At 40.3% G+C, this 23,684-nt stretch overlaps 1 protein-coding gene across 6 annotated transcripts in view; it reads right to left on the minus strand.

Moving 5' to 3' along the window:
- ADK (adenosine kinase) overlaps positions 1 to 23,684 on the minus strand; it is a 564,565-nt gene that overhangs the window by 516,612 nt on the left and 24,269 nt on the right. For 2 of the 6 annotated variants that reach the window (XM_077945182.1, XM_077945181.1), the window contains exon 1: positions 22,539 to 22,662. The exons of 3 other annotated variants lie outside the window; for them this stretch is intronic. In XM_077945182.1, coding sequence (XP_077801308.1) covers positions 22,539 to 22,552 — 14 coding nt within the window. In that variant the 5' untranslated portion in view covers positions 22,553 to 22,662. 6 annotated transcript variants of the gene reach the window in all.

The raw sequence follows: 23,684 nt of genomic DNA on the forward strand, positions 1-23,684 counted from the left end.
TTGTATTTTTAGTAGAGATGGGGTTTCACCATGTTGGCCAGGCTAGTCTCGAACTCCTGACCTCAGCTGATCCACCTGCCTTAGCCTCCCAAAATGCTGGGATTACAGGTGTGAGCCACCATGCCCAGCCCAGAATAACTACTATTGAAGAGTCAAAAAAAAAAAAAAACCCAGATGTTGTCGAGGTTGCAGAGAAAAGGTAATACTTACAAACTGTTGATGGGAATGCAAATTAGCTTAGCCCCTGTGAAAAGAAGTTTAAAGATCTCTCAAAAAACTTAAAATATAATTACCATCCGACCCAGCAATCTCATTATGGGTATATACCCAAAGAAAAATGAATCATTCTAGGCCGGGCACAGTGGCTCATGCCTGTAATCCTAGCACTTTGGGAGGCCGAGGTGGGTGGATCATGAGGTCAAGTGACGAAGACCATCCTGGCCAACATGGTGAAACCCTGTCTCTACTAAAAATACAAAAATTAGCCAGGCATGGTGGCGCACGCCTGTAGTCCCAGCTACTCAGGAGGCTGATGCAGGAGAATCGCTTGAACCCGGGAGGCAGAGGCTGCAGTGAGCCGAGATCGTGCCACTGCACTCCAGCCTGGGCGATGGAGCGAGACTGTGTCTTAAAAAAAAAAAAAAAAAAAGAAGAATCATTCTACCAAAAAGACATGTTTATTACAGCACTCTTCACAATAGCAAAGACATGGAATCAACCTAGGTGCCCATCAATGGTAGAATGGATAAAGAACATGCAAAACATATACACCATGGAATACTATGCAGCCATAAAAAAAGAACGAAATTATGTCCTTTGCAGCAATATGGATGCAGCTGAATTATCCTAAGTGAATTAACATAGAAACAGAAAACCAAATACCACATGTTTTCACTTATAAGTGGGAGCTAAACACTGGGTACACAGGGACACAAAGATGTCAGGACAATAGACACTGGAGATTCCAAAATCAGGGAAGAAGAGAGGAAAGTAAGAGCTGAAAAACTACCTATTGGGTACTATGTTCACTACTTAGATGATGGGGATCATTACAAACCCAAACTTCAGTATCACATGAAATACCCATGTAACAAACCTGCACATGTACCCCCCTGAATGTTATTAGAGAGCCCATGGCACATCCTGGAACAGTCCAAGCAAGAGCCCTATCTACCCTTGACAAAAAATGACTGTGGTAGGGTCTTCACAATGGACATCAGAACTGATACAATTCTTTTATTATGTATCCAAAAAATTTAAATATATGCTAACTTTTTAATGAATAATTTGTAACTTTTACAAATTTAACTGCACATCTTTTCATCTAAAAATGTCTAGCTAAAACTTTTATTCGTGTCTTATGTTTCCTATACTTCTTATATTCATGTCTTCTCATGCATATACTTGTATGTTAAATATATAAGGATTCATTTCAGATGCCTACAACATGAAATAAAGCAAAACAAAAACAAATCAACAAGAAATGATATAATTTTAAATTACATTTAACAGACTTGGAGGAAGTCTGTTTTCCAAAAGAGATCACAGTATGGTTCCAATCCAAATAAAAGAAAGAACTCCACCACAAGTGATGCCTTAAACGGAAGCTCATCTCACAGTAAGAAATGGGCCAGTGAATACTGTTGGATCAGTCTCAACAGGAGACATTCATCTAGTTTATCCAATAAGATTTGTCTCTGTGTAATTTTCTACTGGTCTCCAGTTTATTGATGATCCGCTTCTCTTTCAGTTGCCTCCAAACCAGTTACCATTCTCACCATTTGGCAACTATCAGTAATATCAATGGACTAGCACACCAGGATTTTTTTAAGAGAATGAGGCATAGCCTATAATTATAATCTGTAATGATTTTTAGAGGATAAAATTACAGTCTCTTATTAACACCATAGATTGAGCAACTATGGCTGAATATGCAGTAAAGAGACATTTGTCCCTTTTCTATTTAAAGAAAGCTGAGTGGAGGAGGGTAAGATAATACACTTACTTATTCACACTTAAACTGCATTTGTGATCAAAGCAAGCTAATAAAAAGAAAGTACTTTAAGTGCTTAGAAGGTGAAGGATCAATAGACAAATACAGTAAAACCTAACCATGATTTCACTGGGACTACTCTGCCTGATTTGTATATTCTTATCCAAACAATAAAAACTCCTAAAACTTGTTATTTAAAAAAAAAAAAAAAGGATGGGTACTCTTATTGGGGCTACTTGGCTTTTTATTTTCATTTGCCCTTTTTATCACCCCTTGCAAGCATCCAGTTCAATGTATAGAGTCATGTAACCACAAAACTATGGAACATTTCCATCACAGCAACAACAAAAAAGCATCCTTCTGCCCCCACATCAATCCCTCTACTCTCAATTTGTCCCCTCTCAGTTTTAAGGAATATAATTGTTATACCTCTTTCTAAGAAGTCAAACCTTTGAACATCTACTGCATTACTAAAATAGTTTATTATACTCCGTTTAAAAACTCAGTAAAGATAGTCTTACAGAAAGCCTAATAATTGATTCTAAGAATGAATTACAATTCAAGAGTCAAATAATTCACGTCTGAGTCTCAGTTCTTGAGGTAGCTTGTAGAGAGACTTAAGCAAGCCATCTACCATCTCTGGGCCTAAATGTTAATAATGTTTGACTTGTTCCCAAATAATATTACAATTCAGTTAAGGTCATTTGAAGTCATGCTTATAATAAACTGGAATTGTGTGTCATCTTTTCCTTGCTGTCCTCCTTCTTTTACCCCAAATTTCCTCACTCAAGAGTAGAATTTTGGTGGAATTGATCCCTCAGGCAAACCAAAACCGAAGTCAATCAGTCCAATATATTCCTCTAGCCTTAGTGATCAGTTCAGAGACTGGCATGTAACCTAAGCCAGGAAAATCAGAATGAACTCAAGATTTTTTTCTATGATGCTCAGATACAGAACATATTTTTCCCTAATAGATATAAATGAAGAAGGTGCTAGAAGCCGTAAAAACCTAATGGCCTCAAGGTGGCTGCCTTGGGATAAATTTGACACCACAGAAAGCAGAGTGCGAAAACTGAAAGAAACCAGGTCATTAATGAAGTTGTTGGACCACCTAATTAAGCTTTACCTGAAATCTATACTCCATCTGAACTTCTCTGTTTTTTGTTTTGCTTTGCTTTTTTAAGTACAGGGGTACAAGTGCAGGTCTGATACGTAGGCAAACTTGTGTTACGGGGGTTTGTTGTACAGGTTATTTCATCACCCAAGTATCTGGACTTTTCAATTACATATGTTGGTAGTTTTGTTTATTTCAATTTGAGGCTGGTTTTTAGTTACTTACAACTGAAAGTATAAGGACAGATGTAAATTGTCATTAGTTCATTTTGTGAATCTGTTTAATATGTAATGCATTTTTATTATAAAACTGTAATACAGACAAGATTATTGGTGCTCAATTTTTTTTTTTTTTTTTTTTTTTTTTTTTTGAGACAGAGTCTTGCTCTGTCACCAGGCTGGAATGCAACAGTGCAATCTCGGCTTACTGCAACCTCCGCCTCCCAGGTTCAACTGATTCTCCTGCCTCAGCATGCACCACTATGCCCAGCTAATTTTTGTATTTTTAGTAAAGATGGGGTTTCACCATGTTGGCCAGGATGGTCTCCATCTCTTGACCTCGTGATCTGCCCTCCTTGGCCTCCCAAAGTGCTGGGATTACAGGCATAAGCCACCACGCCCAGCCTAATCTTAACACTACAGTTCCCCAATGGAAAACGGATGCAACATAGAACCTGATGAGTGATGCTATTAGGCTGAATCTTAACACTACAATTCCCCAGTGGAGAACGTATGCAACACAGACCCTGATGCATGATGCTATTAGGCTGCAATTGTCCAAAGCCTGCATGAAACTGGTTGCAGAAGTTGTGGCTGGTATAAGCAGTGAGGAGAAAGGAATTTAAATTAGCACAGGCTGGACGTGGTGGCTCACACCTGTAATCCCAGCACTGTGGGAGGCTGAGGCAGGTAGATGGTTTGAGTCCAGGAGTTCAAGGCCAGCCAGGACAACATGCCAAAACCCCACCTTTACAAAAAATTGGCTGGGCACAGTGGCTCACACCTGTAATCTCAGCACTTTGGGAGGCTGAGGCGGATGCATTGTCTGTGCACAGGAGTTCAAGACCAGCCTGGGCAACATGGCAAGACTCTATCTCTACAAAACTACAAAAATTAGCCAGGCGTGATGGCGTGTGCCTATAGCCCCAGCTACTAGGGAGGCTGAGGTGGAAGAATCCTTGAGCCCAGGAGGTTGAGGCTACTGTGAGCCATGAGTATGCTACTACCTCAAAAAAAAAAAAAAAAAGAAAGAAAGAAAAAGAAAAATATAAAAAATCAAGCCAGGCATGGTGGTGCACACCCATAATCCCAGCTACCACGGAGACTGAGGTGAGAGGATCGCTTAAGCCTGGAAGGTCGAGGTTGTAGTAAGCTGTGATTACACCACTGCACTCCAGCCTTGGGTGACAGAGTAAGACGCTGTCTTAAAAATAAATTAACTAAATAAAGTGGCACATAAAAGATATCTTCAAATAGTAAGTTAAGTAAAAAAGATATCATTATTTTCAAAAGCAAATAAAACTTTGCTCATGTCACATTTCTCTCTCCTTCACTGCACATAACTGAGATTATAATGGCTAGTTTCTTACATACAAATACATATAAACTAGTGTCCAGGCCAGTAAATACTATGCCCTTCTTAAATGATGAACATACTATACGAATAAGCATTTATTTTTATCTTGTTCTACTAGAATGTGAACAAGATGAGGTTTAGTCTATAGCCAAAAACTATGACTAACCCATACTGGGATTACTTTTTGTTCCAAATGTTAGCAATATCTTTTTTTTGGAATGGATGCTAGGATGAGAGATACTGAACAATCTTTTTTTTTTTCTGGGGGGGAGTCAGCAATTTTATAAATGTCTCATAAGTTAGGTTTGCAGCGAACATAAACCTACACTATAATTATTATTTTGTTGGACAGTCAACAAATTTTATACTGACATATATATTAGAGTAAGAATTCCTGAGAGAATTTTTTCTTGGCTATTGATATATTAATGTTTGAATGTTGATTAGCCCTCTCACTAACAGAAACGTTTAGTTATGGTGCCAGAATAAACACTAACAATGACTGCCTTTAACTGTTTACACCAGTCATCTTCTCTTTCAATCCAGAAACCTCAGCTTTATATGTGACTCTTCTGTCTACATCAACTAGCCCTGTCTTATTAGTAAGGACATCATCTTGGTTTTATCAAACACTTCTTGTACCTGGATCTCCCACAATATACCCACTAGCACCAGGCCCTCTACAGACATTGCCTGAATTTCTACATTGTCAGCAATTTTTTTAGCCACAATAAATCCTGCACAGTATCACCAAAATCATATTATTTTAAACAATTCTAACCATAATATTTTTCCACTTAAAATCTACCTAGCTTCTGATTATTAATAGGATAAAATCCAAAAGCATAATATAAAGGACATTGAATCTAGCTCAAACTCACCATATTTCATCATATCTAAGATGCCATTTATTCATAAAATAATCCCAATTTCCGATGGTGATGTAAAACACAATCAGCTGTAAGATGTATGCCAATTTCAGAGTTGTTAAAATGGGAAGAAATGTGCACGTTAAGATCAAAATTCAGTAATTCTTTAGCCTTACCCCTCACCATTCTAATATATACAACCTATTTTAATCATAATGCCTTACTGTTATTTGAATAAGACTGCCTGTAAAGTCCTTCTCCTACTTCCTTTGCCTGGAAAACTCCCATTCATCTTTTTAAAATTCCCTATATGCTACCAGTCTTGGGAAATTTTTCCTGATCGACTCCTACCCAAGGGCTTCCACATAAGATATACAAGCTGCCCCCAACACCACTCAAGAGTGCTGTTAACAATGTAGAAAATGGCTCCTGGTACTGTATATCAAGGCACTGCATCCCTCCCTCCCAAAGATTTATTCATTCCCTCCTGCTCAGTTCTAAAAGTCCTTTGATGAACTTTTTAGTTGATTTTAGGGGTTGCTTTGAACTTTATCTTAATCAACTGATCTTAATCACCTACACAACAAAGGGTAAAGATTTTTTTGAAATCTTATTTACATTTGTATTCCCAATGGCTAGCATATGATAATTCCATGGGTTTTGAGTGATTCTGTGATTATAGGTTCTGATCTTTAGTTTCTTTCTCTTTTTGAGACAGGTTCCTGTTCTGTTGCCCAGGCTAGAGGGCAGTGGTGCAATCACGGCTCACTGCAGGCTCAACTTCCCAAGCTCCCCCACTTCAGCCTCTCAAGAAGTTGGGACTATAGCCACCATGCCCAGTTAATTTTTTTCTTTTCAGTAGAGACTGGGTCTCCCTCTGTTGCCCAGGCTCGTCTCAAACTCTTGGGCTTAAGCTATACTTCTGCCTCAGCCTCCCTAGGTTCTAGGATCACAGGTATGCAACCCAAGATACACCTTTATAAAGACATAGAAGTTTTGAAAATAAAAAGTTAGCAAAAAGACACACCATGAAAACACTAATCATAAATTACAGTGGCTATATTAATATCAGACAAGGTAAGCTTTAAAATAGAGAGTATCACCAGATAGAAAGGGATTTCATGAAAATAGGTCAAATCGTCAAGAAAACATAATACTACTAAAAATAACAATACAAAGTATGTACACACCAAATAAAATGGCTTCAAAATACTTTTTAAAATACTTAGAAACAAAAGAAATAGGCAAATACATAACCTTAGTTCAGCAACCTTCTTTCAGTAATTAGTAAAACAGGTAGACACACCAAAAATTAAAGAATCACACTACACATTATTTATCCTAGAGGAAGAAAAACTTAAGTGCACAGAGCAATCTCTACACAAATGTCTCTAACAGATTTATTTGTAAAGGGAAAACACTAGGCCAGCCACGGTGGCTCACACCTGTAATCCCAGCACTTTGGGAGGCTGAGGTGGAAGGATCACTTGAGGCCAGGAGTTCAAGACCAGCCTGGGCAACATAGTAAGACCTCATCTCTACAAAAAATAAAAATAATTAGCTGGGTGCAGTTGTGCATGTCTCTAGTCCTAGCTCCTCAGGAGGCTGAGATGGGAGAATTATTTAAGCCCAAGAGGACTGTAGTGTTCAACAATCATGCCAATACACTCTGGCCTGAGTGACAGAGAGAGCAAGATCATATCTCTTTAAAAAAAAAAAAAAAAAAAAAAAAAAAAAAAAAAAGGCCGGGCACGGTGCCTCACGCCTGTAATCCTAGCACTTTGGGAGGCCGAGGAGGGCAGATCATGAGGTCAGGAGTTCGAGACTAGCCTGACCTAGTGAAACTCTGCCTCTACCAAAAATAGAAAAATTAGCCGGGCATAGTAGTGTGCACCTGTAATCCCAGCTACTTGGGAGGCTGAGGCAGGAGAATCACTTGAACCCAGGAGGCGGAGGTTGTGGTGAGCCAAGATCACGCCACCGCACTCCAGCCTGAGCAACAGAGCAAGACTCCGTCTCAAAAACAGAACAAGAAAAAAAAAATGGTAAAAATCTGGAAACGTAATAAATGCCCTTCGACAGGTAAATAGGTAAACAAACTATGGTACACCCATAAAAGAGAAGCAATAAAAAGGAATGAACTATGACACACACAACAGCTTAAACGGATCTCAAAGGCATTGTGCTAAGTGAGAAAAAAGCCGTTATCTACGGGTTACATACTATATGATTCCATTTACATAACACTCTCAAAGTTACAAAATTACACTGATAGAAAACAGATCAGTAGTTGTCTGGGGTTAGGGTTCAGAGAAAAGCATAACCATAAAGAAATGATATGAAGAAATTTCTTTGTGGTAACAGAACAGTTTAATACCCTGAATGTGGTAATAGCTACATGAATCCGGACATGATAAAATTTTATAGAACTATACACCACCACCTCCTCAATTAAAAACAATATATACAAACTGGTGAAATTCTAATAAAGTCTATAGTCAACTTCCAACTATCGTATAACACTGAAATCAGCTTCCTGGTTTTGGTAACATACTATAGTTATGAAAGATATATCATTGGGGGAAGTTGAGTGAACAGGGCACAGGAACTTTCTCTACAATTTTTGCGATTTCTGTGAGTTGTATTTCAAAAGAAAAGGGAGGAAAAGGATATAAAACAGATATATTAAAAATGTTTAGGCCAGGTGTGGTGGCCCACACCTGTAATCTCAGCACTTTGGGAGGCTGAGGCAGGAGAATCACTTGAGCTCAGGAGTTCGAGACCAGTCTGGGCAAGACCCTGTCTTTGTATTTTACATAGTGAGACCCTGTCTTTATATTTTAAAATAATGTTTTTAATGCTTAAAAACAAATTAGGGTGACATCATTGGGAATGGCAGAGTAAGGACCTCCAAAAATCCTCTCTTCCATAAAAGCAACAAGAACACTGGAAAAAAAAAAAATGTCAAAACTTGGGCCGGGCATGGTGGCTCACACCTGTAATCCCAGCACTTTGGGAGGCCGAGGCAGGCAGATCACAAGGTCAGGAGTTCAAGACCAGCCTGGCCAACATGGTGAAACCCCATCACTACTAAAAATACAAAAATTAGCTGGGTGTGGTGGCAGGCGCCTGTAATTCCAGCTACTCTGGAGGCTGAAGCAGGGAAATCGTTTGAACCTGGGAGGTAGAGGTTGCAGTGAGCCAAAATTACACCATTGCACTTCAGCCTGGGCAATAATGCAAGACTATATCTCAAAAAAAAGTCAAAAATAGACTTTTTCAGAACTCTGAATAGTAACCAAAAAGTCTGCAACAATCCAAGGAGCATTTATTCAAAAAAGATGGCTGAATCTCAGAAAGAATAGCAAGCTTTGTGGCATTTTAACATGCCCTATTCCCATGCCCCTCTTCCCAGCTCCAGGCTAGCCCTGAAAAGCAGCAATCTACAAACCATAGAATCCTGGAGCCTAGCAGCCAGTGGAGGTGACAGAACAGGGCTAGAGCTCCTTCAAAGTCCCATTTTCAGAGCAAGTTATTATTTGAGCTGACTAGCAATTCCCTGAAAAACCCCACTCCCAAGACTTCCCAATATTTAACCTGATTCAGAGCTTGCCCATTGCTAACAGCCTTTTTCCCCAAGGTATTTATTTGTCAAAAACAATCAGCTACAATTGCTTAACATTTCAGCAACCTGAAGCAGCTGGGACAAACAAGCTAACCAAAAAACACAAAAGGAAAAGGAGAATGAGATGTCCATAGGGAGTTTTGAAAAGTTCTGAAATTCCTAAGACTCTGGAAGGCCACAAGAGTGTGCCCAGGTCTATGGGCATGCTCAAGAAAGACCTGAGAAGGCCCTAAGCAATCACCACTTACTGAGCATGAAGCTCAGCAAAAACAGGAAGTCAAGGCTATGGATGAACCAGAAGCCTGGTTGAGTGCTGAAAGGGCGCTCCAACAAGCACACAGAGCCTCTCAGCAAAGACTAGAACAGTAACAAGTATTGAAAAGAATGTGGAGAAACTAGCATCTTCATACATTGCTGTTGCAAATTATAAAGTGATTCAGCCGCTTTGGAAAATAATTTGGCAGTTTCTCAAAAAGTAAACATAAAATTACCACATGCCCCAGCAATTCTACCCTTAGGGGAAACAGAAACACAGAACAACACAAAAACTTGTACATGAATGTTTATAGCACCATTATTCATAATAGCCCAAAAGTGAAAATAACCCAAATATCTCTCAAGTGATAAATGGATAAATCGTGGCATATCTATACAATGAAATATTATTTCAGTCATAAGAAAGAATGAAATACTGATACATGCTGCAACATGGGTGAACTTTGAAAACATACTTGGTTAAAAAAAAAAAAAAAGCCAGCTACAATAAAGGCCGAATATTATATGATTCCACTTAGGAAATGTTCAGAATAGGCAAATTCCTAGGGACAAGGTAGATTAGTGGTTGCCAGGGGTTAGAGGGTAGGGAGACATGAAGAGTAACTGCTAACAGGTATGGATTTTCATTTTGGAGGACAAAAATGTTCCAGAATTAAATAGTGCCGATGGCCATACAACCTTGTGAATATACCAAACACTACTGAGCTGTGCAATTTTTAAGTGGTGCATTTTACAGTAACTGAATTATCTCTCAGTTAAATAGTAACAAATACATAAAACTATCTGACTTAATTGATAAATTATATAGAACACTAAATTCAATAACTGCAGTATACACTGTATTTAATAAGATACATAAAATATCTACACTGAAAACCTCAAAATATTGCACAGCGGAATTAAAGACACATGTTACATTCACCAAATCAGACCACAGGGTAGGCCTTAAAACTAAGCTCTGTAGCTATCAAAGAATTAAAATCATAAACAACTTATCATTTACAGATCTATGGTACAAATATGTACACAATATGTCAACAACACATCCCCTGAACACCACGTAAAATTTAAAATAGCTAGAACATCCCAAATATTAAGAAATTAAACAATAAACTTCTAAATGACCTGTGGACCAGAAAAATCACAATGGAAATAGAAATTTGAATTGCACATATCGAAATTGTATGCTGCAGTTAAAGGAGTACTTAGAAGAAAATGTTAATTATGTAAGGAATGTACATTAGAATGACTACTGGGGGTTAGCAAAGAAAAAATAATAATAATAAAAGAAATGTGGCTGGGCGCGGTGGCACTTCTGGCACTTCGGGAGGCCGAGGTGGGCAGATCATGAGGTCAGGAGTTAGAGACCAGCCTGACCGACATGGTGAAACCCCGTCTCTACTAAAAATACAAAAATTAGCCAGGCGTGGTGGCGGGCGCCTATAGTCCCAGCTACTCGGGAGGCTGAGGCAGGAGAATCGCTTGAACCTGGGAGGCGGAGGTTGCAGTAAACCATGACCATACCACTGCACTCCAGCCTGGGTGACAGAGCGAGACTCTGTCTGAATGAATGTATGAATGAATAAATGAAATGAAATGCACATTAGAAAACAAGGAAGGTTTAAAAACAATAATCTAAACTTCTAACTCGAAAAAGGAAAGCAAATCAAATCCAAAAGAGTAGAGCAAGGTGGCGGGGCGCAGTGACTCACGCCCGTAATCCCAACACTTTAGGAGGCCGAGGGGGGCAGATCACGAGGTCAGGAGATCCAGACCATCCTGGCTAACATGGTGAAACCCCGTCTTTACTAAAAACACACACAAAAAATTAGCCGGGTGTGGTGGCGGGCGCCTGTAGTCCCAGGTACTCGGGAGGCTGAGGCAGGAGAATGCTGTGAACCCGGGAGGCAGAGCTTACAGTGAGCCGAGATCGCATCACTGCACTCCAGCCTGGGCGACAGAGCAAGACTCCGTCTCAAGGGAAAAAAAAAAAAAAAAAAAAAAAAAAGTACAGCAAGGAAATTAAAAGAGCAGAAATACATTAAAATAAAAAATACATGACCAAAATAGAAATTCAACAAAACCAAATCTGGATTTTTGAAAGATTAATTGCTAAACCCCTAGCAAAGCTGATCCAAAAATTCAAAAGAAGTACCAACATCAAGAATGCAAATGGAGAAATACAGCAGTTCATACAGGCAATAGCAGAATATTAGGAAATTTTATGAACTTTATAACAACTCAACAATTGAGAATAAATTCATTTAAAAATGCAACTTCTCAAAACTGACACAGGAAAAAGTGAAGAACCTGAATGCTTATATATCAGCTAAAGTAATTAAACCTGTAAAAGTAATTAAACTAATTTAAAACCTTCTGCTCTTTTCTGCAAAAATACTCCAGGCCCACACGGCTTCACTGATGGATTCTATCAAAATTTAAAGTAACAATACCAATCTTATAAACCTACAGTAATTAAGACAGTGTGGCATTGGCATAAGTAGACACAAATATATCAACAGAATAAAACAAATCCAAGAAAAGACCCATAGCTATCTAATCAATTAATTGAGAATCCTTTTGAGAAACCTTTACATGATAGCAAAAGATTAGTAAGATAGATCATAGGCCTAAACACAAAAGACAAAAATATAAAGCTTCTAGAAAAAAACCATGAGAGAATAGTTTCACAAGCCTAGCAGAGGGTAAGGAAAGACTTCTTAGAACAGAAAAGGTAATACCATAAAATAAAATAAATCAACAAATTCAACTTGCTCAAAATTTAGAAGTTCTGCTCTCAAAAGACATTAAGAAAATGCAACAACATAGCTCAGACTAGGAGAAAATATTTAGAGAGAGAGAGAAAGTGTGTGTGTGTGTGTGTGTGTGTGTGTGTGTGTGTGTGTGTGTGTGTGTGTGTGTGTGTGTGTGTGTAAAATCTGAGAAACCTGGCAAATAACTTGCATTCAGATATAAAAAGAACTCCTACAAATCAGCAACAAAAAGACAACCCAATAAAATAGGGTTGTAAATAAAAGCTTAATAAAAACTTGTACATAAATGTTTATAGCACCATTATTCATAATAGCCCAAAAGTGAAAATAATCCATATATCTATCAAGTGATAAATGGATAAATTGTGGCATATCTATACAATGAAATATTATTCAGTGATAATATTTCAGAAATGAACTGACACTTCAAAATAAAAGATAAGCAAATGGCCAATAATCACATAACTATTAGCCATCAAGGAAATATAAACTAAAACCATGATGAAATACAACCACACACTCATGAGAATGCCTACATTTTAAAATGCCAAACATTGTGAAGAATGTGGAAAACTGAACTCTCATAAAACAACTGGTGGGAATGTAAAATGTGTTAAATTTTCTATTTTGGAAAAGTTTAGTGGTTTCTAAAGTTAAACATAAATCTACCCTAGTACACAGCAATTTCACTCCTAGATATTTACCCAAGTCCACATAAAAATATATACAAAAATGTTCATAGCAACTTTATTCATAGTAACCAAAAACTGGAAATAACCCAAAGCCCATCAATAGGAAACTTGTTGCTACACACATATAATGGAATATTACTTGGCAATAAAAGGGAAAAACTACTGATACACACATCAAAATAGGTAAATCTCAAAATATTATATTGAACAAAAGTAATCAGACACAAAATACTCCTTGCTGTATGATTCCATTTATGTGAAGTTCTAGAATAGGCAAAACTAATATCTATAGTAAAAGAAGTACAAAAGTGGTTGCCTGGGTGAGAAGGCGGACAGAATCAATTAAAAAGAGGCTGGGTCGGGCACAGTGGCTCACACCTGTAATCTGAGCATTTTGGGAGGCCGAGGTGGGTGGATCACTTGAGCTCAGGAGTTCAAGACCAGCCTGGGCAACACAGCAAAACCCCCCACCGCCACCCCACTCCCCCAGCATTGTTACCAAAAAATACAAAAAAAAAAAAAAAAAAAAAAGGCCAGGCATGGTGGTGCACATCTGTAGTCCCAGCTACTTCGGGGACTGAGGCAAGTAGATGGCTTGGGCTGGGAAGGTCAAGGTTGCAGTGAGATGTGTTTGCACCATTGCACTCAAGCCTGGGTGACAAAGTAAGACCCTAGGGAAAGAAAAGGAGAAGGGAAAGGGGAAAGGGGAAAGGGGGAAGGGGAAGGGAAGGAAGGGAAGGTTGATTTGACTTTATATAAATTATACTGAGAGAGCCAGGCACAGTGGCTCATGCCTGTAATCCCAGCACTTCGGGAGGCCAAGGTAGGCGGATCACTTGAGGTCAGGAATTCTAGAGCAGCCTGGCCAACATGGTGAAACTCCGTCTCTACCAAAAAATACAAAAATTAGCCTGGCACGGTGGCGCACACCTATAATCTCAGCTACTCAGGCAGCTGAGGCAGGAGTATCCCTTGACCCCGAGAGAGGTAGGTTGCAGTAAGCCGAGATCAGGCAGCTGCACTCCAGTCTGGGCAACAGAGAGAGACTCTGTTTATTTAAAAAAAAAAAAAAAATTATATTGTTGGCATTTTTTTTTAAGTGAACAGACTAGGGAAATGTGTCTCTTGGTTATGTAAAGCCAATCCTTCCATATGTATTCTAGATTCTATCCTTCTTTCCTACTCAACATTGATTTCTTCCTTCTGTCAAGCATTATCTATTTTTTCTGCTTTCTATTGGACCACTCTTTTCAGCACATAAATGTGAAAATCTCAAACCCTCCCCACAGAAAACCTCAGCCTAGCATATACTTCCAACTACTATTATTTCCCTGCTCTCCTTTACAGCAAAACACTACTAGTGCTCTATCAAATAGTAAGTTCCCCTAAACTAGGTAAAATTATTCATTTTAAATTCAATTGCAGAAAAGCACATGTGTGACATGACTAACACTTATATAACAATTTTCAACTTAAAATGCATTTTTTGATATGTCACTTCTTTAATATCTTCAAAACACCCATGTAGGATAGGTATTGCTATTATCTCTTTTTAACGGATGAGGAAACAAGAGGTTCCTCAAGGTTATGTAACTGCCCAAAAGTAAGATAAATAGTCCCTAATTTCAAATCATGTGCATTACTCTTCAATATATATTTGTATACTCAGAACTCTCCATACAATAAAAATGTCTGACCAATGAAAAACATCCAAATGTACCCAAAATAGGCCAAAATTCCATTTTCTTATGTTTCTAGTTCGAATAACATTTCAACAAACAAAACTTAGTACAACAAAATAATTATAATGCATATGTAGGTGACCAGATAATTTATTATCCAAATGGGACACTTTTGAGAGTAAATGAGACACATTTATGTGTCTATTAATAATTATGTCAGGATAGCCGGGGACAATGGCTCGTGCCTATAATCCCAGCACTTTAGGTGGCTGAGGCGGGAGGATCACTTGACCAAGAGTTTGAGGCCAGGAGGTTCAAGACCAGACGGGGCAACATGGTAAGATCCCATTTTTACCCACATCCCCCACCCCCACATACACACACAAAATATAGCCAGACACGGTGGTGTGTATTTATAGTCCCAGCCTCTCTGGAGGGCTGAGGTGGGAGGATCACTTGAGCCCAGGAGTTCAAGGTTACAGTGAGCCATGACTGCACTACTGCACTCCAGCTGGGCAGCATAGCAAGACCCTGTGTCTACAAAAGAAAAAAATAAAATAAATAATAATGTCAGGATAACAGGCATGATCCAGAATTGTCCTGGGCAAACTGGAACATATGGTCATCCTATTCATAACCTAGCTTTGCTATTTAAAAAATAAAAATCTCCGCCAGGCGCAGTGGCTCACACCTATAGTCCCAGCATTTTTGGAGGCCGAGGTGAGTGAATCACCTGAGGTCAGGAGTTCAAGACCAGCCTGGCCAATATGGTGAAACCCCATCTCTACTAAAAATACAAAAATTAGCTGGGCGTGGTGGTGGGCACCTGTAATCCCAGCTACTCAGGAGGCTGAGGCAGGGACAATCGCTTGAATCCAGGAGGTGGAGGTTGCAGTGAGCTGAGATTGTGCCACTGCACTCCAGCCTGGATGAAAGAGCGAGACTCCATCTCAAATAAAATAAAAATAAAATAAAATAATCTCAGACCAGAATGCCAGTTAAAAAAGTAAAAAGTAAAAAATAAAAATGTATATTTATGTTTTATTACAGTATTTTATTAATAGTATATTTCATGGCCAGGTGCAGTGGCTCATGCCTATAATCCCAGCACTTAGGGAGGGTGAGGTGGGTAGGTAACCTGAGGTCGGGTTCGAGACCAGCCTGACCAACATGGAGAAACCCCATTTCTACTAAAAATGCAAAATTAGCCGGGTGTGGTGGCACATGCTTGTATTCCCAGCTACTCGGGAGGCTGCGGCAGGTGAATCGCTTGAACCTGGGAGGCGGAGGTTGCAGTGAGCTGAGATGGTGCCATTGTACTCTAGCCTGGGCAGCAAGAGCAAAACTCCGTCTCAAAAAAAAAAAAAAAAAAGATAGTATATTTCATTACAGGATCAAGGGATCTTCCTGAGTCAGCTTCTCCAGTAGCTTGGACTATAGGCACATACCACACACCCTGCAAATTTTCTCATTTTTTTGTAGAGACAGGGTTTTACCATATTGCCCAGGCTGGCCTTGAACTCCTGGCCTCAAAGCGATCCTCCCACCTCGGCCTCCTGGAGTACTGAGATTACAGGCATGTGCCACCATGCCCATCAACAGTATTTTTTAAATAACAATTTAAAACCAAGGATGTGGATGGGCACCGTGGCTCATGCCTGTAATCCCAGCATTTTGGGAGGCCCAGCACTTTGAGAGGTCAAAGCAGGTGGATCACTTGAGCTCAGGAGTTCAAAACCAGCCTGGGCAATATGGTTAAACCCTGTCTCTACAAAAAATACAAACGTGGGACTACAGGACTACATGTGGGACTGTAGGGACTACAAGTGGGAATACTCCCAGCTGCTCAGGAGGCTTGAGGTGGGAGGATCACTTAAGCCCGGAGGTTGAGGTTGCAGTGAACTCTGTTCATACCACCACACTCCAGCAAGGGCAACAGGGCAAGACCCTGTCTCAAAAAATAAAAAATAAAATAAAACCAAGGAGGTATGAAGAAGTAGGGAGACGTGACTGTTAACCAATATTGCAGGAAAGGGTTAACATTCAAACAGTCGAGAAAATCACTTTGGTTCAAGTTTTATCTTTGACAATTCTGCTTAATGTAGCAATATTGTGGCTGCAAAGATTTGGAGTTAGAAAACCTTATATGCTTTTTTTCAAACAAAGATGACCTATTTATAAATGGGAGCATTAACAGCTGACAACTTTGCACATAAAAGAAAGATTCTTGGCCAGGCACGGTGGCTCACGTCTGTGATCCCAGCACTTTGGGAGGCTGAGGCAGGAGTTTGAGATCAGCCTGACCAACATGATGAAACCCTATCTCTGCTAAAAATATAAAAATTAGCCGGGCGTGGTGGCATGCGCCTGTAATTCCAGCTACTCAGGAGGCTGAGACAGGAGAATTGCTTGAACCCGGGAGGTGGAGGTTGCAGTGAGCAGAGATCGTGCCATTGCACTCCAGCCTGGGCAATAAGAGTATAACTGTGTCTCAAAAATAAATAAATAATAAAGATTCCTGTTTTAGTCCTTCAAAATATTCCATAAATGAAACAATTTCATTTTATTTTAAAAGCTCACTTACCTCTCTAAAAAAATCCCACCGCATAAAAAAAAATTGTCCAGTAATGTGAATTTACAATTCTTATTTTAAAAACACAGGTAAAAATGAGTTTGAAAACTCAGTTTTAAGGCTCTAAAGAAACCAACTCAACAAAGACAGTTTCAATCTTAGCCAGATTTTAGTCTCCATATGAATGTTCTGAGTGGCTTGGCAGATTCTATTGGACATACCTCAAAAAGTTTTGAGTGTTAGAAGGAAAATACCCCACGACCCCACCCACTGCCCACATAAATTTTCCAATGTAGGCTTTAACCCACAAAAGTGGGTTCCAGAATCATCATGTAAGGCACAGTAATGTCCAGAGTCCCAGAATAGTTGTAGACCAAACCTGACCTATCTGGGCAGACCAAAGAATAGTACTCCTTAGCTCTATAATAAATACTCCCCAACTCCATTTCCTAGTCTTCCCTGGCACAAACCCAAGCTGTAAGCAATGCCCAAAACCAGACTAGACACTGATGTTAGGAAAACAAGGCAATATTCAGAGGGGAATTTTGAAATAGTGTTGCTCAGTGAAAAATACATAAAGTAGGAGTCAGAAGATCTAAATTCTATCTTAGGCTCTACCACTAGGTCTAAGTAGGACATTTCACTTCACTTTGGATACAAGGTCCAGTATAGAAAAGGAAAAAAAGTAAAATGCTAAGATCCTCTTTGAATCCTGACATTCTACATCTTCCTCTGTCTCCTGAATTTAACTCAGGCACCAACTTCACTATTGTGCCAATTTAAAATGACAAAAGCATCAATTTATCAAATATGTTCTATCATTTCCCAAATGAAGACCAGTAGGAATCTGATCTATATAACAAAAGATATAAGTTGTTCTCCAAGGACACGTGGCTTCAGAGGCTGTAAATTTAGACTCTTAATCAGTAATTAAGTAGTAGAATAGAATACAAATGATGAAATACTATCTCCAGCCAAATTCAAAGATCTTAAGTTTTAAAAAAAAAAAAGTTTTCATTTAAAATCATTATTTAGGAATTCCTCAGAGTTGAATACTACACTAGAAAGGGAACTGAACAAGGTATCCAGAGATCTCATATCTAGTTCAAGATATGTAACTGTGTGAACTTAAACACGTCACACTATCTCTGGGCTTTAATTCAACTGTAAAATGATAAAATTAGGTAAGTTTGTTTCCTGTCTAAAAATTTAAGATTTAAACATTTTTTCTCACATGACACCATTCTCTAGAGGGCTCAAAGTGCTTTTATTCTATTTTTTAAATGCTTTAAAATTTAAAAGCACTTTTACACTTATCCAGCAACACTGGTAGGATGCACATTAGTGTCTCTACTGAGTTACTTCATCAAACAAATGTACAGAATAGAAAAAAGAAATGGGGCTGGGTGCAGTAGCTCACACCTGTAATCCCAGCACTTTGGAAGGCCGAGGTGGGTGGATCATGAGATCAGGAATTCAAGACCAGCATGGCCAACCGGGCACAGTGGCTCACGCCTGTAATCCCAGTACTTTGGGAGGCCAAGGCGGGCAGATCATGAGGTCAGGAGATCGAGACCATCCTGGCTAACAGGTGAAACCCTGTTTCTACTAAAAATACAAAAAAATTAGCCTGGCATGGTGGCGGGCACCTGTAGTCCCAGTTACTAGGGAGGCTGAGGCAGGAGAATGGTGTGAACCCGGCAGGCAGAGCTTCAAGTTAGCCGAGATCCCATCACTGCACTCCAGCGTGGGCGACAGAGTGAGACTCCGTCTCAAAAAAAAAAAAAAAAAAAAAAAAAAAGACTAGCCTGGCTAACATGATGAAACCTGTCTCTACTAAAAACACAAAAATTAGCTGGGCGTGGTGGTGGGCATCTGTAAACCCAGCTACTCAGGAGGCTGGGGCAGGTGAATCACTTTAATCCGGGAGGCGGAGGTTGCAGTGAGCCGAGATCCCACCACTGCACTCCACCCTGGGTGACAGAGCAAGACTCCCTCTCAAAAAATAACTAAAAAAAAAAGAAAGAAAGAAAGAAAAGAGAAATGGAAGATCAGTAACTCAAAAAAGGCTCTCAATTGGGCCCAAGATATTCTAACCATTAGTCCTCATTGATTTTCAATCCTATATTCTTTCATAGCCATTGCTATGAAAAGAGTCACATAGTACTATATTTAGCAACAATTAAGGGTGGTGTAAAAACAAGAACATTGGACACAAAGTCAGAGTTGGATATCTTGTAATCATTCAGCTTATCAGTAAAAGGGAGTCAATAATACCTACCTTTTAGGCTACTGTTAGACTGAGCACAAAATGGGAATGTTAACAGAAAGGGGTCCCGATCTAGACCCTAAGAGGGTTCTTAGACATCATGCAAGAAAGAATTCAGGGCAAGTCCATAGAGTGAAAGCAAGTCTATTAGAGAACTAAAGAAACAAAAAGATGACAATTCCAAAGACAGAGCAGGGGTATGGGCTGCTCAACTAAGTATAGTGTTATTTCTTGATTGTATGCTAAACAAGAGGTGGATTAATCACGAGTTTTCCAGGAAAGGGGTGATGATTTCTCAGAACTAAGGGTCTCTCACTTTTTTAGACTATATAGGGTAAGGTCTGAACGTTGCCATGGCATTTGTAAATTGTCATGGCACTGGTGGGAGAGTATTTTATCATGCTAATACATTATAATTAGTGTATAATAAGCAGTGAGTATGACCAGATGTCACTCTCATCACCATCTTGGTTTTGGTGAGTTTTTGCTGGCTTCTTTACTGCATCCTGTTGTAGGGTCTTTGTGACCTATGTCTTCTGCCAATCTCCTATCTCATCCTGTGACTAAGAATGCCTAACCTCCTAGGAATGCACCCCAGCAGGTCTCAGCCTTCTTTTACCCAGCCCCTATCAAGATGGAGTCGCTCTGGCTCAAATGCCTCTGACAGGAACATGTCTGATATCATAATTGCAAAAACTAAAGATATGACATAATTGCATTAAATGTAGTGTTCACCAGGAAATGGCTGGTATCTGTAGGATGACCAGCTCATTGAAAACTATCACCATATAGAGTCACTTCACTTTCAGTGGCCTCCCTGCTCTTCCCCCCAACACCTAGCAGTTGTGTTCTCTTGGTTAACCCTGCCTACTTCTGAACCCCAGTTACCAAGTTCATTGCAGGATAAGAAGAAAGTAAAAGAGTTACTATAGTTGTCTCTCATGATACTTCACAATTTCTGTCCACAGAAACAGCTTTTTCAGGAAATTTAAGTAGTATATTGTTTCTATAAAGGCACCATGCAGAGCACTAGATCATGGAAATCTAGATTCAATTCCTAACTTTGCCAATGATTTTGCACAAGGCACTCAACTTTTCTTTGTCTCAGTTTCCTCAGGTGTAAAATGTAATAGCTAGTTTAAATCACATCTAAAAGAGCTTTTTCGAGCCATGTTACTATAGTTCAAGATTATGTAAAATACAGACTGACATCTCAAGAAACAAGCATAAATAAATTTTATTATCAGTTATCCATCCTTTCAAAACATGTCAAGTAAGGATGGTGTCAACCTTTACATTAGTCTTTTAAAAACAACTACCAACCCCTACATTAAAAGATACATACTGCTGTCACTTATTAAACAGCAGAAGCTTTAGATTTGGATGTTTCTCCAATGAGACAGGGTCAGGAAGATGATAGTCAATTAAAACTGAATCCACATAACAACTGATTCTTAACACAGAAAGTATTTGATCCCTACACCTAATTAGTAGCATCCTGTGATGAGAAGGGGAATTAACTCTGGCTATAACAGCCTAATTCTAATTCATCCTAAAATACTGTTAGCTTTAAAAGCTAGATTTATATGCCCCAATATAATTTACTGTGAAATCTTTCCAAGGCGGGGGGAAGGGTCACCATGTTTCAGCACCTGAATCTCCTTCTGCATAATGAGATAAGTATGTTGTCTATGTTAGTACAGAATTAGGCAATTTAGGCCGGTGGCGGTAGCTCATGCCTGTAATCCCAACACTTTGGGAGGCCGAGGCGGGTGGGTCACTTGAGGTCAGGAGTTCAAGACCAGCCTGGCCAATATGATGAAACCCCATCTCTACTAAAACTACAAAATTAGCCTGGTGTGGTGGTGGACACCTGTAATTCCAGCTACTCGGGAGGCTGAGGCAGGAGAATCATTTGGAACAGGGAGGCGGAGGTTGCAGTGAGCAGAGATCGTGCCATTGCACTCCAGTCTGGGCAACAAGAGCAAAACTCTGTCTCAAAAAAAAAAAAAAAATATATATATATATATATATATATATATATATATATATAAATAAAATTATGCAATTTAAGAGACAGACTGTGTCCAAGTTCAGCACAGTTAGATCTTACTGATCCTACTGAGGGTTAGGTTCCCAAGCTATCTCTTAAACACAATGTAGTAAAAATTGCCATTGAGAAGCCCTTAAATCACCAGGACGGGTAGAGCCTGGAAAGCTCATAGACCAAAAATGAGCTTATTTTATTTCTCTTCACATTTTTGTGCTGGGGCCTCCCTTTCTCTGGGACAATAAAGCCCAAGTTCTGCTTTTAAGAAGGCCAGTCAGAACACTGGGTACCTAAGGCAATTTATCTCTTTTTATAAATAGTTGAACTAGCGTAAATTAAACAGTCAAGGCTACTGAGAGAAAGTGGACAAGCCCATTATCCTGTCCCCATTAACAAAAAAACCTTCCAAACTGGAAGGGCAATTGGGGGAAGTCTCCAGTTTCACGGCTTTCGCTACATGCCCAGTATCTCCCAACTCATTTTACTTGTGACTCTCAGATAAAAGGAGTAAAGAAACAAGATGGTACCTTCGGGAACCAGGGTCCTAATTCCAGTCTTGAGCAAACATTTTAGAGACACACAATTTCACAACTTGAGGGCAATATACCTGCATCAGAGAAGGGCCAACTTTGCAGGTCTGCTCCCGGCTAACAATGAAGTTCTGTCAGAGGGCATGACACGCAGACATGACACACACTGTGCACGCCACGCTCCCTCGGGCCCTGGGCCGCCCCTGGGGGCGCGGGTGGGGCACATTTTTCATGTGAAATCCACTACACACCCAAGAACGCTCGCAACCCTGGAATCTGGGCGAGGGTCACCTCAACCAAGCAGCGACACGCAGGACTCCCCAGTGTGCCACAGACCCGAAAACTTCTGAGGAAAGCAGAAATGGCCAAATGAAAAGTGCGGAGGGAACCCCCAACACGAGGGGGTCCAGCGGCGGAGGCAGGCTCCAGACCACCCGCGAGAAGGAGCGACAGTGCTCAGGCGCTCAGGAGGCTAACGCCCAGCCCGGAGCAGTCGAGGCAGCCGCCCGCACGTTACCTGACGGACGTCATGGCTTCGTTCTCCTGCCCCACGCCACGGCGCCCGCGTCCGATGCTCTACGTCCGCTCGGGCAGCAGCAGGTACCACAGCAACTGCTTCCCGGCTCAGGCACTCAGCGACTGGGAGCGCGTCCTCACACACCCCGCGCGCGGGCGGCCCCTGGCAAGCCGGCCGCGCGTGCTGATTGGAGGGAGGGCGGGCGCTCCGCCCCGGGCAAAGGGCTGGAGATCGTCCCCAGACGCCGCGGGCCACCGCGTGTCTCGTGCCAGCTCGCTGGCGCGCGGGCTAGCGAGCTGACTAGCGGGCGCAGTGGCCATCTTGAGTCCTGGTAACAGCGTCCCCGTCACCCCGCAGTTTACAAGGCGAGAGATTGGGTGCCCGCCCCAAAAATGGCCGCGCCTCTGGCAACCAGTTTAGCAGTCACATGGCCACGGTCTACCTCGGCAAGCTCAGGTCCCTTTAACAGCACTTAGGAAAGAGGCGATGTCAGGGCAGGTCTTCGGGAATGGCATTTAACAGCCAGCAAAATCCATCTGCAAAGGTGGGGGGGGAAAAAGCAACAGCCTGGGAAGCCTCAGCCTAGGAAAAAATAAAACGCCTGGCAACAGCAGCACGACGTGCTAATTCCTGTCCGCAGCCTTTGAGAGTCAATTGCTGGATCTGATGGTCCCAAACGTTCCTGAACTTCAGAAACACTTAGAGCAGTTTATTTAATATGGAAAGTGTCACTTTATGTATCAGAATCTAGAAAGGTAAGGCCTGGACATCGGTATTTTCAGCAAGTTGCCAGGTGAATCAGGTACAGACATAAAATTTTACAGCCTCTGGGCCCCACTCAAGACTATCCTATTTGACACACTTAATTACCTCACTTTCCAGAGAAGCATGCGGGCTATAAAAAAAAAGAATCTAAGACCATAGAGGGGAAAAGTGTATGGCTCCCTAACTCCTAACTCTAATCTTACAGGTTTAATGCAGTTGAAGGGTTAAGAAACTATGAACCAATAAAAGGAAAATTAACTCCAACTATGAAAAGGGGGGAATCAGTAAATGCTTTATGATCTAAATTGCTTTTCTTTATTGCTTTATTCTCTGTGCAATAATTTTTTTTCTTTTTTTCTTTTTTTAGAGACAGGATCTCAC

Source organism: Macaca mulatta, chromosome 9, assembly GCF_049350105.2.
Source record: "Macaca mulatta isolate MMU2019108-1 chromosome 9, T2T-MMU8v2.0, whole genome shotgun sequence".
NCBI classification, from domain to species: domain Eukaryota; kingdom Metazoa; phylum Chordata; class Mammalia; order Primates; family Cercopithecidae; genus Macaca; species Macaca mulatta.